Source organism: Amia ocellicauda, chromosome 11 (genome assembly GCF_036373705.1).
Source record: "Amia ocellicauda isolate fAmiCal2 chromosome 11, fAmiCal2.hap1, whole genome shotgun sequence".
NCBI classification, from domain to species: Eukaryota; Metazoa; Chordata; class Actinopteri; order Amiiformes; family Amiidae; genus Amia; species Amia ocellicauda.
In genome coordinates, this window is record NC_089860.1 from 12,469,912 (window position 1) to 12,487,715 (window position 17,804).

The window sequence follows — 17,804 nt, forward strand, 5'->3', positions numbered from 1 at the left end:
ATTAACATGATTAATTCTTATCTCCACAAACCTAATATACTAGGCACATTTCCAAAGCCATATAAGCGAGTCCTGGGCTGGTACACGTGGTCTGTGGTTGTGAGGCCTGTTGGACGTCCTGCTAAATTCTTTAAAATGACCTTGGAGATGGGTTTTGGTAGAGAAATTAACATTCAATTCTCTGGCAAAAGCTCTGGTGGACAGTCCTGTACAACTTTTTCCAAAACTTGAGACATCTGTGGCATTGTGTCGTGAAAAAAAACTGCACATTTAGAGTGACCTTTTATTGTCCCCAGCACAAGGTGCACCTTTGTAATTATCATGCTTTTTAATTAGCTTCCTTTTATGTCAGATGGATGGGTTATCTTGGCAAAGGAGAAATGCTCACTAACAGGGATGTAAACAAGTTTGTGCACAGAATTGTAGAGAAATAAGCTTGTTGTGCATATGGAAAACATGTGGGATCTTTAATTTCAGCTCATGAAACGTAAGCATTGGTCTCATATGTTGCGTTTATATATTTTTTCATTATAGCTAAAGGTGAACTGGCAGGATGGAGGCAGACAGTAAAACCTGGCGATAAAACCTGGTGGTCCAAGAAGAAATTGCGCTGAAAACAATGTGTTGCCTGTTCAGAGTCCTGACCATAATCCCTCCATAAAACACCTCTGTAAATCACTAGAAAAGCAAATCAGGAAGAGACGGCAGAGACAAAGCACATTGGAGACAACATGTGAGACGGAATTGGGCAATAGTTATCCAGCCATCTATCACACTTGCAGCAGCGAAAAAGCCCCGATCAAACAGACTGTGAACATCTATCTTTTACAAATACCTTTGGTAACAGTGCATTTTCTTAGGATATATTTGGCCAAACACTGGAAACAAAAGAAAGAAAGAAATGGAAACTTCAGACATCTCATACTAATGTAAGACATACAGAAATCAACAACATGATGTATTTCTGGCTATTGCAGTTACAGCAGCTTATGAACCTGGCCTCAAGCAGCACAGGTATAAACCTTGACTACAGAGAATGAAAAGACCTGTTGACTCCCTCTACTTTAAACACATTCCTTGAGCTGCAGTCTGAGCTGCCAAGAATGAGAGAGGGTGGTTGATGCTTTCAGCTTTACTACTCGCCCACCGCTTCAGTGCTTCAAAATAATGAGAGCGCTTAACAGCTTTCTGTGTTTTTAGTAGATCACAGAACAGGCATCGCAGCAGAATACAGTCAAAAAATGAATTGGACAATAAAAAAGGCCATAACAATAAACAGTGTACACAACCATAATAGATTATTGGAAGGTAATAGGTACTTAGTAAACCAGTATTTTATTTGTACTATTGTTCCAAAACACTCTTAAAAGACTATGAGCTCTGGGTAAAGGGCACTAAGGAACTGTGTAAAAGGACAGGACTTGATGTGAATGCTCCAAAAATAAAATGAAAAACAAACAAGAAAATCTGAAACCATAGCTAAAGCGGTGATTTTCTTTTTCTTAAACATGCTTCAAGAGGTTTGTTGGGGGTCCATGTAGTTCCCTAATAAGCAACTGCTCTGTGTTGTGTGCACTAATATAATATTAAATACATTGTTTGTCTGGATGATCAAATGTGTTTTTGGTCAATTTTGTATTTCTGTGAGGTAGACTGTGAGGTATGAAATACCATGGAGAAATTAAGAAAATCATTGGGGTTTACTAGCTAAGCAATTTGAAAAATTCAAGGCCAACTTATTTACACATTCTTTTCATAATAATTATTTATCCAAAGCTGCTACACCAAACCTAGAAATGATTCATGCCAGTTTATAATGCGTCTCACTTAACCAGTGCTTACCAGAAACAGCCTATCGATTTATTTGTCTCGTGTGGAGAGAAACTAAAAAGCTAAATGCTATTGCAACAAACTGGTGTATTTTCCCAAGGCAATATAGCTGAAGTACAAATAGAGTATAACAGTATTCACATGCTAATTAGGTGAACCAAAATAGTAGTTGCATTGTAATAATCTGCCATTCTGTCTGCTGATGTCTCGATCATTTGCCGACTTCCTCACTGCAGCTCTGTGGATGTACTCTGACAGTAAGGTGAAGAGACAACAGATAAGATTTACACATTTAAATATATTCACAGAGAATCCTAAACTGCAGTTGGATTCAAATCCGATTTTCATTTATATCCTTAATTAAGCTGCAACGGCCACCTCAACTAATGCATTGTGACAATGGCATAGCCTATAGAACGTGATAGCCATATTAACATATTCTCAGTAATATGCATGAAAAGATATGTTGAAATACAAAAAAGCATGCACTGAGAACAGGAAGCACAGAAATTGCACACAAGCAGGTGCCTTTTTGCCGTGAGAGGGAATTTGGCTCCAAGCATTAATAAAAACATAATAAAATCAATTTTAAAACAGCCTCATGCACTACCTTCTTTGCAATTATTCCACATAGTGACAGGCATCGATCAATGCCCATACAAAGAAGTATACGTTTCACTAGGTTAGTAAAAATGCTATCTGATCTTTGTGGTAATGAGACGACTAGGGCAGATGTCATACAGCACCAACACACTGTCTGAGACACGTGCTGGAGTGAGAAAAGAGCAGGAGAGATTTTAGCAGGTGATGATCAAAAACTGTAAGTGTGAGATGGAGGAGGGGGGGGGGGGGGGGGATGTGTGCGGAGGGTTATCAGATGACTCTCCAACATACGGCAAACAAAATGCAAGAAATTAAATAACCCTTTAAGATCCTCAAAGGAAGATACCGCCCAATCCACTTCTGTCTCATCAGGCTCTCGAGAGCTGAACACTGCAGACACTATCTCCCAGGCATGTGTAGAGGAAATTAAAAGTGTAGAGGCCTAAATGGGAACCTTTGAGTTTTCTCTCAATGCGATAAAAAGAAAAACAATCAAAAAAGTATTAGTGGTTGTCAATACATAGTAAGTAGTGCTGAATGTGGCAGTTGTGTTAGTATTGTATGCAGCATATGTCCAATGAATGGCTAAAATGATTAGGCCTACATCAATTGAATACATAGTAAGTCATACAATTGATTTAACCGGTCTTTAGCTCATCAGTAGGGATTTGTGCCAGCTTGGGTAACTGAAAAATCAATAAAAATCAAATAAAAACTCGAGTGAGTGTGGGAGGAGGGAATTCCCTGGGCCTTGGTCTTTCACAGATCCCAAAGTAAAAACAAAAAAGAAAAAATGTAAAGAAACCCATCATTATAAAGCTCCTTTGAATGACACATGCCATTCACTGCAAAGTACTCAAAGCTGCAAAGCTGGCCGCAACACGGCTACATGCATGTATTATTTACACCCTTGGCAGGGTACATCATACAAGTCACACTGACCTACATCTGAGGCAAAGTCTCAAAATAAACAAACACTCGACTCTCATCCCTTTAACGTGATGCAGAAGTTTACACACTCGCCAGCATGGCTCATTAATAATCACGCGTTTTTAAGAAGCGATCACATCGAAAGGATTGTGAATGCATATCATGAATTAAAATCGCTTGCTACTCCCACATCCTCTACACACACACACACACACACACACACACACACACACACACTAGCGTATTCCATAAATGTCTTTCTTCTGACCAATGCATGTTGCCGGTATCTGAGGCGTCGTGATCGAGGTCCACTGTGCCTTGCAGGCCACTTACATGCTACATATCTCTCACCAGCAAATGCTTCCTGAGGGCTACCCAAAAAAATCACGATAGTAAAACCTTGCCATGGATGGTGGCGCTCACATTACTACAATCTCCAGCCTGGTGTGTGCAGGCGATATGAAATACTGCAGGGCATTATTTTCAGTTTGAACTAAAAAGTCACTTTTAAAAGCAAGAAAACAGGAGTAGGCCTCTGTGATTGTATCATTTAAGAGCTGTGTTAACATTGCAAGAATCAAATGCCTGTGATTTAGATATTACAGCAGACATGGAAATAAATAACCTTGAAATAAATATCAGTTGTATGTATGCTTAAGATTCAATTGTTGATGCAAAACGGTTTTGACCAACTTTCAGCACGAAAAGAATGAACAATTATTCCCATTACTGAAAAGTCTATGAAACGTCTATCAATCATTGTTTTAAGATGTGTAACATTTTCAATTGTGTAACACAGATTTGAAACACAGTTACACCTAGATAAAACAGCTTGTGAAAGGGGTGCATATGTGCCCAGAATGCAAAGCGGTGGTACAGCGGGTCACACAAAGACAGTGGTTCATTATATGCGTTTCATGTGCACTACAGACACCCTGTTACACTGCTTCTTAAATTGAACCACATGGCTGACAACAGAGCTATCTCTTCCGTTACATCCGAAGACAAAGTATTCAATGGAAGGAAAAAAATATATTTTGGAAAAGGTGGTGTATTTGATTAATTGGCCAACGGATAACAAAAACAGCTTTTATTCTAAATTAACCAGACACAAAAACTGAACTAAGAGGTCGGTTATTATTATTATTTTTTTGTTTAATTTAAATTCCAGTTCAATCTGTTTAATAAGCAATACAATACGAATATTGTATGAAGGCAGATACAAATACTAGAAACTGACATAGAATACACTAGAATAATTGCGAAACAATAAGACCATAAAGCACTTATTGAGAAGGTTCAAATTTACTGGTTCCAAATTAAACACTGGAGAGAAACCCTACACTTAAACCCTACATATGCGTGTTTATTGGGAGCAAGGATGTTGTGAAGATTCATGATTTGCTAGCAAAGCAGGTCATATGTCCAGATTTTCATTTGTATTTCAAGACCGTACATTTCCACACTGCCACTTGAGTAACTCACTGTGAGTTGGTTCCAGATCATTAACTGTCCTGCTAAAATCCAAATGACAGAACAATGAAGATATGGATACTTGACATGAGCGCACTAGGAAGTGTTTAGATCCCTGATGCACAAAAACAGGGCTTCTTACACACAGTAAGGTGTGAAAAATCTAGTCTGACTGCAGTGTGAAAGTGTTAAAGGCACTATTGTATGGCGGTTTAAGTACTGACAGCAGAAGAAAAGTGACAAATGTTACATATTTTTAAACAAATACACATCTGTGTGTGATTTGACCTTTCCATCTCTTGAAGTTGAGTAAAGGTTTCCTTAATGCGAGCCAAGCTTCTGTGAGCATGTTGTGCGTTCACAGATTGTTTTATTTTTGTACTTTGCTCTTGTATTGTATATTTACTGCATCCTATTGTGACCGGACTGTGTTAAGCCTATTGAGATGGTGCAGACAATGAACAGGGGCTATACAATACAAACTGACTGATGGATGGATAAGAGTTTACACAGCCCTTTCATAGAGGGGTGCTCTGTGCTTCAACAATTTAATCTGTAACATCTCATCTTACAAATACTATCTTACAGTGCAATAGAAAATGTACTGCTCATTACCTATGTGGCATAAATAAATGCAGTCTAGATCTAGTTTTAAGATTAAGGAAATAATGCATATGTGTTGCCAGATGCCTCAACAAAGATATGATAGTTGTCAGCAAGTGCCTCCTCTCTCCTCATCTCCAGCTGAGTTGGTTGTCGTCCACAACAGCTGGTGAAGAAGAGAGCCAACTCAGGGACATGCAATCCACTGCAAGGCTGGAAAAGTACCGAAGCTTGAACCTGCTTGGTTAATTTAGCCTTTAGCTGAAAACCAAAATAGATCTTAACTACAGGGGATTGACCCACAATTTCTCAGCAACTGATTTTTCTTACAATGTCTTTAGAAGTATTGGGTGTATCATTTCCCATCTATTTTCTTAGATTTACAAAGGTAGCATGGAACCGCTATTAGGAGACTATTTGTTTTCTAAGTTACTTAAGTCAAACAGATCATTATGTCTTATAATAAGAGTTGTTTAACAATATATACAAAACAAATCTCATAATATATTTATCTGTCCTTGGACTTTGTCAAGAGAAGCATTTTGTTATACTTCAGAGTTATATCTTGGCGATATCTTACCATTTCAGATCCCACCTTTATAGGTTTGAAGCTTTGGCTACATGTGTAAAAACGGTAACATGAAAATCTTACATGGGTTTAACAGAGTTATAATGCAGTGAATTTTAAGCATTTAAAGCAGATTACATAATGTAATAATACATATTCCATTTAAGTGCAGACTGAAAGTAGTTCACATGTTTTCATTCATGTGTGCAAATAAATGCACACAGACCAGGGGCTTCCCACATGGGACTGCGTTACTGTCAACAGAATGCATTCCTGGCAGACGGCCAAGCAGGCTTGTCTGAGCAGAAATACGTCGGCCGTTGGGTGGGCTGTTCATAATTTAAGACACCCCTGTCTACCTATGCAGTAGTGTCGGTAAAGCTAAATTAATCTCTTTGGCCCAATTCAAAGACACCCTGCTTTCCTGACAACTGGGTGAGCAATGTGTTCTCTGCCAGCCACTAGGTCCCACTCCAGAGAAAGAGGAATCGTGCGTGTATGAAGGCCTTAATAGGCCTAAGGCTGCCATGAGAAAGCGCCTGACAGCTGGCTTTAAAGAAACAGTTTTTATTTCCCATTTGTATACCGTTTTGTCTTGCCTGAAATAAGGAGAAGTGTCTTTATAACCTTTACAAAATCCATATGTTGTTATTTATTTATTATTGCACTTTAGTGGTTTTGTTTTGGGTGGATTATAAGCCCTACTTATAAACTCCCTCACCCAATCATCACATTGTCACCAACCCATGCAGTACAGCAACCAACAATGTGACAATCCCAGTGAGAAGTGACAGTATCTCCAGAAGCAATAACAAACTGAGGTCATTCATTGATAGATGGAAAACTCAACCACAACAACTCAACAATGAAAGAGTGCACATCTTTCTACACATCAGTGCAAGTGCACACAGTCAGACAATAACTTGATTAGCCTCATAAAGCAGCTGAATACACTGGCACCCTACACAACTAAACTGCATCTAGGCATTCATTGTCCAGTGAAATCTGCTCTTATTTTACTATCCTTTCCTAATAGATCCATTACCTGGGCTACAGCTGGGACTCAGTTTTTGTTTTCAGCAGCCCCTTTTAGTTTATTTATTGTACAAGGAGATACCTGATTCCTAAGTAAAACCAGCAGTACATTGGTTCATGTTCAGTTTAGGAGACCTTGGAGATATTTGAATATGTCATCTTCTGTTAATATCCATTAATATTGTATAGACGTGGTTGGAGCTTTCTTTTAAAGACTTCATTCCATTGTTAACTTGAGTCAATAGGTCACTTCAACGCAGAGACATTCGATTTCCAGAGATGGCTATGGATTCTATCACAATCACACCAAGGATACACAAATAAATGCCTAGTAGGATATGTATATTTTTAAGTCTATGAATGAATGGAGGAATGAAAAAATCTCTCCTATGGAACACGACTCATAAATGTAAGTCAATCTAATAAACTATAAAGTTAGTTCAGTGAATCAACAGTTCAATTAATATGTACATCAAAGCCTTTACAATATTTGTACACAAGCCAATAACAATACAAAATGTATTCAGGGCAGGGTACACCATGTTAAATAAAAAGTGTTTACCTGCAAACTACCACACACAAGTAGGCTAGACAGTTTCTATACACATGCTGAATGCACATTAGTACTCCAGGACGAAGCTGCAAGCAAAGCACTTATCACAGCCTACTTCCACCTCTGGGCATAGATTATAATGTACTTTTATTCTGAAGTCTTGCCAAGTGGGTCAACTTGAATCTTTAGGCCAGGGATCTCCAGCACTTATGCCTTACTTACATTCTCTCGAGATATTCCAAGAGTTTTATTTTCTTCTTATTTTAATTAAAAGAATGATCAATTTCTCTCCCTCTCTGCAAGGTATTGATTTCTGTCCTGCCAAGTTATACCACTCAGTGTGTTTGTTTCAATACAAAGACCTTATCCTCACATGGCTGTGTTTTGCATTTAAAATAAGAGTAATATGACAACATCCAAAAATACATCACACACACACACACACAGTGTTGAAAGGTTTTGGACATACGCCACATCCTACACATATTGTTGAATTTCAAAATATTACATTTAGCAGTGCGGTAAACCTATGATAATTCACTGCGAAAGACAATCCAATCCATATGATTTCAACAGCCTTTACATTTAGATTTTGCATTTATATTGCTCAAAACAGGAATTGGATACCATGGAGGTACATGCAATTAACAAGAACATAAATAGAAGCTATTGGTGTGCAATGCTAAGTGACAATTTAATTAAATCTGTTTTTTTCCCCACTGTATGCTTAGCTAAGAAAAAATGAAGGCTGTTAATATTAGTAGTAGTATTATAAATCTAACACATGTGCTTGTTCCTTCAAAAAATAAAAGAAAAAATCTATTAAAACATGTAAGGGTCGGTTTGTTAACTGCAGTCGGGAGAAGAAGACATGTTTTAATGCACACAGAGGAGAGACAGACCACCCCACCCCCATTCCTACAATCCCTCTCCCCCAACCCCATCTGAACATTATAATACGCTTCGCTTTCTCTAAATCTATCACAGTGGTGCAGCAGAGGGATGACACAGGGGGAGGAGAGCTGGATGGGGGGGTGGGGAGTGTCAGAGTACCATTTTTGTTTTCCACCAATAAAAGGGACATCTAATGTAATGGCTGGCTTCTTACAGCAGGTCTTGCCCCTTGGAGAAATGAAATCACGCTGCCTTAAAGGAAATCCCAATTGTTATCAAAAAGCACGCAAATGAAGTCTTCCCTTACCGACATACATGACCCCTTCTTTGGTCTTCTCTGCGGCCACGGCCACCCCTTCCTTGGTTTTCTCGGCGGCTGCTGCCATCCCTTCTTTTGCCTTAGACAATCCCTTCATAAAAACATCCATCTTGGGTACTGTGCTGTGGAAACGTCAACGAATCAAGAGCCACATTAATTAATTGGGCTGGGGGGTTGTAGTAGCTACACCATGTCTAAATATTGATACTATGATTCAAAGGTGAAGGTTAATAATAATAATAATAATAATAATAATAATAATAATTTGAATAACAAACAAAGATATATTCTTGCCACCAAAAGCAAAACTGTCACATGCTCCCCTGCTTGCAATTTAAACCATTCAAAAGAAAGAAAAGAAAACGCGATATCAACTGAATCACTCATGCAGAAAAAAAAAGAGGGAGAAAACGAGATGAATCTACCACAAAACAGAACTGAATGCAAATGAATATGGGCAACCCAAAGTGTGACCTTTCAGGAATGGGTTAATTGTGTGTGCGTCCCTTAAATTAATTAAAACAATTAAGGCATTGTCAGGCAGCGAAGATGACCTGCAACCCCCTCCTATTACAACCAGCAGCACTTGTCTTTGATCACCGCTGACGGATGCCTGTACAGCATTTCATTATTAATATACACTCCTTTATTATGAGCAGAAAGGAGACTTGGTGGGTTTTGTCAAATGAACTAGCAAAATGCACGCAATGAAAAAGACACTGAGGATTGCACACCCTTGTACAGTCGTAGGACATTCATTTTAACAAAACCATTCTGTCCTTGCATTCTCCTTTTTTATAATTTTACTGGAACTCACTTTCCATGCTATGCATTGTATCCAGATGTCTGAGGCTACAGCAGCTCACAAGAAAATGTATCCATCTCCCTTCACTTAAACACAAAAAAGCCTGATCTATCACCAGTGCACAGGCGTCACATATGCACCTGCTACAGCTGAAAATCATGTCTTCCTTTCAGAGATTACTCTAATAATATGCGCCCTGATTTTACCACAAACACCTGTGCCTTTTTAAACGTAGGTGCAATTAAATAAGACTCACCTTTCCACAAACAGCAAGGCGTGCTTTAGATCGCTGTGCAGTTGTAGTCCAGGAGATTCAAATATCGTCAAAGGGTGAAGCAAATCTGAATATGATCACTACGTCGGCCTTCCTCTTTATTTGTTTAACCAATAGCCGAGCAGCCCGTTGTGGTTTAGTGAAGAGACTCACACAGGCTCTGCCATTGCCTCCCTAAGATGTCAGCTTATTTCTAGCGGCGCTGGAGCCGGTGAATATTATAGACGCGCACCCTATGACAGCCAGGATGAGGATTTCATCAGCGCCAATCCTGCAATCAGACATCGACACTGCACACGGCACCCCACCCACCATCCGCCCACGGTTTATTGTATTTTCTTTTATTATAAGTCCACCTTTTGCGTCTCCTTCAATAAATGTGCAAGCAGACCCCCTTTCCCTGCCTCGTTGTGCATCAGATGGTCATGCAAACAGGGCACGTTTTTACTTCTGCACCTTTGCTCCATCTGATCTTCCATGAGGTGTTAGAAAATGACACATGCATGCTTCATCTTCTTCATCATCATCATCATCATCATCATCACTGATTTTCAACGACTCTATTTGGATTTGCAAAGGGTAAAAATATCCACATTTGGTGATTGCAGAAGCGTGGAGATTAAAGCATTATATAACATGTGCATGCATTACATCATGCAACTAGAATAATATCAGACACTCACACAGCTTATATATATATATATATATATATATATATATATATATATATATATATATATATATATATATATATAAAAAGCACAGTGTAGTGACCTCGTATTAAAAGGTAAACTATTCTCAGTTGTGATTAATCTGGCCTGTTTTATTTATTTATAGCACACACACACACACACCTACACACCAGTTAACACACAAGATCTCAATGCATGTTAATAAAATAAATTAATGTTTTAAAAATATAGGTAGTGTATCAATTACAGTTTACAACAACAACAACAACAACAACAACAACAACAAAACAGCGCTGTGAGTTGGTTTGCAGCTACAGAAGCCAGGAAATTCCCACCATATATATAAATAATCTGCATATAAAGTACAGATATGAGAAATGATGGGTTTAGTTGCAGTAAGCAGTGATACTGTTGTAAATTGCATCCCAGAGAGCGCGGTGATACACATGTACATGCATGACGTACTGATCTGCATATTACAAAACTCAAGAAGTAAAGAAATCTGCAGGGGGATACACCTCTGAAAGAGGCTATGAGAGACGGACAGCCAGCCGACAGAGACAGATAGATTACTTTTCTACCGAAAGATCATCAAGTGTATGCATGTATTGAAAGCAATCTACCTACCTTATTTAGCCTACTGCAGAGACGTCTCTTCACATGTAATAAATTATAGTGAGTCAGTAAGTCACAGCTTCTTAAAACCTCGGTGCCCGCTATGCCATTTATAACCCCGTACCGGCACCCTTCCTGTGCTGCACAAGGTAAAGGGGGGCAGCTAATTGGATTTCTAGATTCTAGATACAATATACAACTGATAGCATTGCTTAACTCTCTCAGCTACACCAATTACCAAATTATAGTGCTCATGCAACGCATGTATGCATGCACACACGTATGTATATGTATATGTATATGTATAATGTAACAGTTACTTTTTTCAAATGCAAGTACAATGGCAGCAATACAACAAGTAAATAAAATAATGGTTCTTCCAAATCCCCGACCTACCTACCAAGTTACTCATTTTGTTTTCTGTTCTATTAAGGAATGCTATTCATTTGAAATTGGGCACTTTTTTGGCAAATGTATAATCTGAGTTATAGTAAATGGCAACAGTTTACAATGTATACTATATACTCTTAAATGATATATAACTATAGTCCAATTCACACAGAAACTTTGCAGCTTTTCTAGTGACATTTTGTTGTTTTATACAACTGGAGTACATTTGGAGTTTTAATATGGATCTTGGTGTGTATTAAATATGATTTGGAAACACACACTATGCATTTTGTTATAACCTGCACATATAAAGCACATGATCAATATAAAATAGATATATTAGTTCTGCACTGAGAAATGTAACTACCAAATGCTAAATTACAATAAAACACTGTTTAAATAGCATTCATATACATAACAGCTTGTTTTTCTGTACCTTGCTTTTTACTGATTATGTTTGCAACAACTGCCTGATTCAAAGTATGTTTTTGCGACAGCAAAGCCTTCTTTATGACCACAAATGTAAACCCCACATCATGTCTGGTTTTGTTATGGTTTGCCATTTCTAAAAAATGCCCAGATATCATGATCTGTGGTTTTATGTGTGCTTCTACAGAACTGGTGCAAACATTTCCATTTGGCACAGTAAATTGTACAAACAAAACATGATAATATTTAGATATTTAAACAATTTAATTTAACACTAATAAAAATACATACATACATAATAATACTTTATTTTGCATACAATTTGATTAGTTCAATGAAAGTAATTTTTGTCTTAAGTTTCTATTGTTTTCATTAACATATATAATTTATAGAACAGTATATTTTCATATCTGTGTTTTCCAAGATTCAATTTGTTTCCCTTCATAAGCATTATTTTAGTAAACACAAAGACATTACAGATTGTGTATAGATTGCTGTTGACAGACCGATGTTCTCTTTTTTTAATTTATGATGTAATGAACGTCTGACTTGGAAAGTTCTTCTCTCTTCCTGTACTGTTTGTTCCAGATACTGTTCTGTTCTGCAGTGAAAGCAAACACAGCTGTCCAATAATCTCACCTCAGTTTGTGGGTCTCTTAAGTGAACTTTGCTGGAAGCCCATGGAAGGTTTTAAACTTCTCACTTAAATCTTTGCATTAAATACCTTCGCCAGATCCCCCGGGACTGTTAACCCCCTCCTTGCCAAAAGACACCTATGCTAGCTAATGCGTTCTCTTGACCAGTTGATATGTGTTTTCATTTGCCTATTCAAATTTGTCTCTATCCACTTAAAACAATTGTCCTCCATCTTTTTTATTTTGCTATAAATTATGTTTTCAGCTATGATCCTAAATGGATCTTTTGTGGCTGCAACTGTAGATGGACATTTAGCTTGAATTAAATTCAGAGCTTTAAAGAATAGTTGTTTTAAAAACCTATTTTACACATTTGTAAATGGAGTTGGATGTCCTGATACCAATCTACCAATCAGCATTAATGCAGTCAGCCTTATTTCATAAACAATATAAATATTGCATGGACTCCTATGAGTATACAAGTATACAACACATAAAATCAATATACTGTATAATTGAATCAATACACACTCTATTCTCCCCAAACCAATACATTCTGCTCACAGTTTTGTCTTTTAAAATGAATGCTAATACAAGATTAAGGTTTGAAAAATCCGCCTTAGGCTAAATAAACTATTTGCCGGTAAACATAATTTAATTATCATCTGAGCTTACCTGCATACACTGGTTCAACTAATTACTTATTCAGAATCCTTGCTTAAGATATCAATATCTGAATATCAATAACTGATGAATGGAAATGCAAATTTAACCGAGAATGAATCCCATGCTCAATGAAATCTGGTTTTCAACATCCCTTTAATTAGGAAAAACATGCAGACACAAAAGGCCACAAAGTGATAAGAGAAGTCAGTATCTGACAGTTATAACCGTAGGAATCCATCGATTAATGCTTATTTAAAACTGTACAAACAATTCCAGTTTCTTTCTGCTTATATACCCTGGTATTTTACTTTATGTTGCATGACAGCAACCACTATGTCAGATATGCTTGTTCCTGGCCCTATGTTTTATATGCTACCAGCCTATTTAATGTCTTAATGAGTAATTCAATAAATTGATATACTTAGCTGGTCTAAATTACTACTGTTTTCAGGACTTCAGCCAATGTGGCATTATATATTCTCATATAGTTTAAAATATTTAGAATACATATATATATATATATATATATATATATATATATATATATATACTGTACTGTGCAAAAGTTTTAGGCAGGTGTGAAAAAATGCTGTAAAGTAAGAATGCTTTCAATAATAGACATGTTAATAGATTATATATTTATCAATTAACTAAATGCAAAGTGAGTGAACAGAAGCAAAATCTAAATCAAATCAATATTTGGTGTGACCACCCTTTGCCTTCAAAACAGCATCAATTCTTCTAGGTACACTTGCACACAGTCAGGGATTTTGTAGGCATATAGTCAGGTGTATGATTAAACAATTATACCAAACAGGTGCTAATGATCATCAATTCAATATTTAGGTTGAAACACAATCATTACTGCTGAAGACAGTTTACTGTCAAAAGTCATACACCATGGCAAGACTGAGCACAACAACAAGACACAAGGCAGCTATACTGCATCAGCTAGGTCTCTCCCCGGCAGACATTTTAAGGCAGGCGGGTGTTTCCAGATGTGCTGTCCAAGCTCTTTTGAAGAAGCACAAAGAAACTGGCAACGTTGAGGACCGTAGACATAGTAGTTGGTCAAGGAACTTACTGCAGCAGATGAAAGACACATCATGCTTACTTCCCTTCGCAATCGGAAGATGTCCAGGAGTGTCATCAGCTCAGAATTGGCAGAAAACAGTGGGACCCTGGTACACCCATCTACTGTCTGGAGAAGTCTGGTCAGAAGTGGCCTTCATGGAAGACTTGCAGCCAAAAAGCCATACTTCTGACGTGGCAACAAGGCCAAGTGACTCAACTATGCACGAAAACTCAAGAAATGGGGTGCAGAAAAATGGCAGCAGGTGCTCTGGACTGATGAGTCAAAATTTGAAATATTTGGCTGTAGCAGAAGGCAGTTTGTTGCCAAAGGGCTGGAGAGCGGTACATGAATGAGTGTCTGCAGGCAACAGTGAAGCGTGGTGGAGGTTCCTTGCAAGTTTGGGGCTGCATTTCTGCAAATGGAGTTGGGGATTTTGTCAGAATGAATGGTCTCCTCAATGCTGAGAAGTACAGGCAGATACATCTCCATTATGCAATACCATCAGGGAGGCATCTGATTGGCCCCAAATTTATTCTGCAGCATAACGACTCCAAATGTACATTTAAGAACTATCTTCAATGTAAAAACTTTTGCACAGTACTGTATATAAACGTATTATAAATGTCTGTACACTGGTACAGATGGTTCTACACAAACATTCCTTTAAATGTTACCTAGGATATGTTTGCATACTGTAGGATGTTTTCTTGCACTTTGTTATACACTTTAATATAATAAATGTCTCCTTAAGTATTTATAGTATGTTTTAAATAGCTAGAGTGCAGTACAGTACTTTCCTTCTTCCAGACCAGTCACTACAATTATCCCCAAGCTAGCTGAATGAATGCATGTGCTTTCATTATCAAACGTTTCATAGTGACTGTAATGTGTATTTGTAAACTAGATGCACAAATAATGGGAGTCATTGTATTTGTACTACAAACACATTATTTAGATTCACAGTTACAATATATTTGTTGCTGAGCTGCTTGCAGTTTTAATGGCTGGAGGTTTATTGGTTGTCCAGACTATTTTAAGGGTCTCTTTATAGCCATGCCATTAGCATTACTTTGCGTGGAGCTTAAATTGGCTATTTATTGAAGCTGTTGTCTGCCTGTAATACTTTGAGTTAACGGAAAGATTATTATTTTACTCTGAAGTTTCTTATTTATGGCTATTGATCTTCCTGCTAGAGACATATATCATATTTAATTAAATTGTTTTGCAATGCATATTTATGAAATCTATTTTTCTTTCTTGATATAAAATGCCTTTCTGTATTTAGAAATATAAGTTCAGATCTGATTGTGACATTCAAATGACTGGAAAATACTTTTTTTGTGTGTGTGCTTACTATATAAAATAGCTATACATCTTTGGACCAAGGTTACTTTATTGATTTTTAGAGTATGTTTACAATTTCCTAGAAACAATGCAGTTCTCTGTGATATTCGATGCTATCTGTGGGATTTAGCTGGCATCTTGCCTGACTGTATTATTATTTAACATGAGTACTATTCCCCTACATATATATCTTGTATTGAAAGGAATGTTTCAGGCTGCATGAGATGAAAAGCTGGAGAAAGTGTTCAGTGCTGTACATTCATAATTTTGCATGGGCAGGCACATGACTATTATTTATCACCTGTGTTCTAACTGCATGGTAATCGCAACAGCAGCCTAAACAAAAAAAAAATACTTCACCTAAGTTCATACAGGACAGAAATAACAAAGTTAAATAACACAAATTGCAATTATTTTCAACCAAGATTGAGTTACTTGTGTTACTCTGGAATTAAAAGAGGTCAACAAACAAACAAGCAAATTAACAAACACACACACACACACAGACCATTAGTGATTTGTAATGACAGGAATTGATAGTCTTCTGACTCTTTCTTCGCTCAAGATACCCCTTGCACAATCTATCATACAATAAAGAAAACCAACGAAGTTGAGGATTACAGATCATGAGGAAATTACCGATATCCATGCCACTTAAGATGTACATGTTTAATGCTGTCGTTTGATCATTCTGTATTAGAGAAGAGCACACATCTGCAGTGGCTGATTGAGTTATTGATTTCCATTTGAGTTGCAATAGGTGGCAACTAATGACAGCATCCTGCCTATTTATGTGTCCCTCATATTATCTAGAAGACACAATTGCATTGTTTACCCCAATGCATCCAAAGCAGTTCAATAAAAAATATAATAAATAAATAAAAACACATGTAGGATGCTCTGAAATTAACTCATGTTGATTTTTCCAATTTTATGTCCTGTAATTTGGAATGTCATTTCATAATGCTTCCCGTTGCCACCCTGCGCTGCACTGAGACAGAGAAAGACAAGAGAAGTGTGATACACGTGCATCACCAGCCCATCTGCCTTTTTCTCCCCGCGATCCTGAGACACAAACAGCAGAGCTATCATGTCATCCTGAAAATGGACAAAGGCCTTAATGATCGTTTTCACTTCCAGAGGTCACTGGTGATAAACAGGTCAGGAATCCCCTAGCCAATTCCCTATTACCTCAGTGGTAGTCATATAATTAAACGCTGCAACTGGGGAGTCTCCTTGCCCAGCTGCTCAATTTCATATGTTTGCCAAACCAAGGCTGTAGATCCAGTTGACAAGACCAGAGATTGTCATCAATGATAGCCATAGACACACAAAGCCAGCAACCACTGAAAACATTGCCCACCATCTCTTGCGATCGAGTTCTTAGCCAAATATTGTAGCATTTGGCAGTTTTAGTGACTTCTGCATTAGTCAGCAAATTTCATTACTGGCAGTAAGAGCATAAAAGTCTGATTTTGTTCACCTTTAAGGGGCTGGTGTCATGACTGCTGTGCTGCTGAAGATGTCACTTGTTTGAAGGGAAGATGAATAACTGTTTGCGTGGCTCCATTCAGTATTCCACTCAGAGACGAGAGAAGGCTGATGGACATATCTGGGTTGCTCTGGCCTGTAATTACTCCCATCTTACTCGCCTCCAACGCATCTTTTACAGAACTAATCAATACATTCCCACACAATATATTCCACTGTGTTATTGGGCATGAGAAGGTCTATCCAGGATGAGGATGGCTTTTAGACAAAGATAGGGAAAGTACTCCCCTGGGACTGGGGCAGGGAGATTCTTTAATTACACTTAAATGGAAAACATTTGAATGTCACACCGCTCAGACCAGTGATGCTACAAAACCTCAGCAGGCTAACCTCTTATTGCTGCACTCATTAGAAATGTCAGTTAGGCAGGGTTGACCTCTAGATTGACCTTCCCCTCTGCAATCCATCCAGGCTTCCCTTTGAAGAACGTCATCAATAAAAACATCCCAAAAAGCATTCAGCTCTTCCTGCTTTTGCTAAACATTTATTCTGAAAATCTCTATTATGTTCATTCAGTGTA

The 17,804-nt window shown here is 37.7% G+C and overlaps 1 protein-coding gene across 4 annotated transcripts in view; it reads right to left on the reverse strand.

Annotated features, from left to right (window-relative positions):
• sncb (synuclein, beta) overlaps positions 1-11,281 on the reverse strand; it is a 30,690-nt gene extending 19,409 nt beyond the window's left edge. Inside the window, exons 1-2 of one of the 4 annotated variants that reach the window (XM_066716584.1) lie at positions 11,207-11,281; positions 8,797-8,930 (exon numbers count right to left, since the gene is read on the reverse strand). In XM_066716584.1, the coding sequence (XP_066572681.1) occupies positions 8,797-8,917 (121 nt within the window). In that variant the 5' untranslated portion in view covers positions 8,918-8,930; positions 11,207-11,281. Of the gene's footprint in view, positions 1-8,796; positions 8,931-9,625; positions 9,649-9,869; positions 10,148-11,206 lie in introns of those variants that run through there. The other 3 variants (XM_066716586.1, XM_066716583.1, XM_066716585.1) reach the window with 3 other exon arrangements.
• Between the last annotated feature and the right edge of the window lie 6,523 nt (positions 11,282-17,804).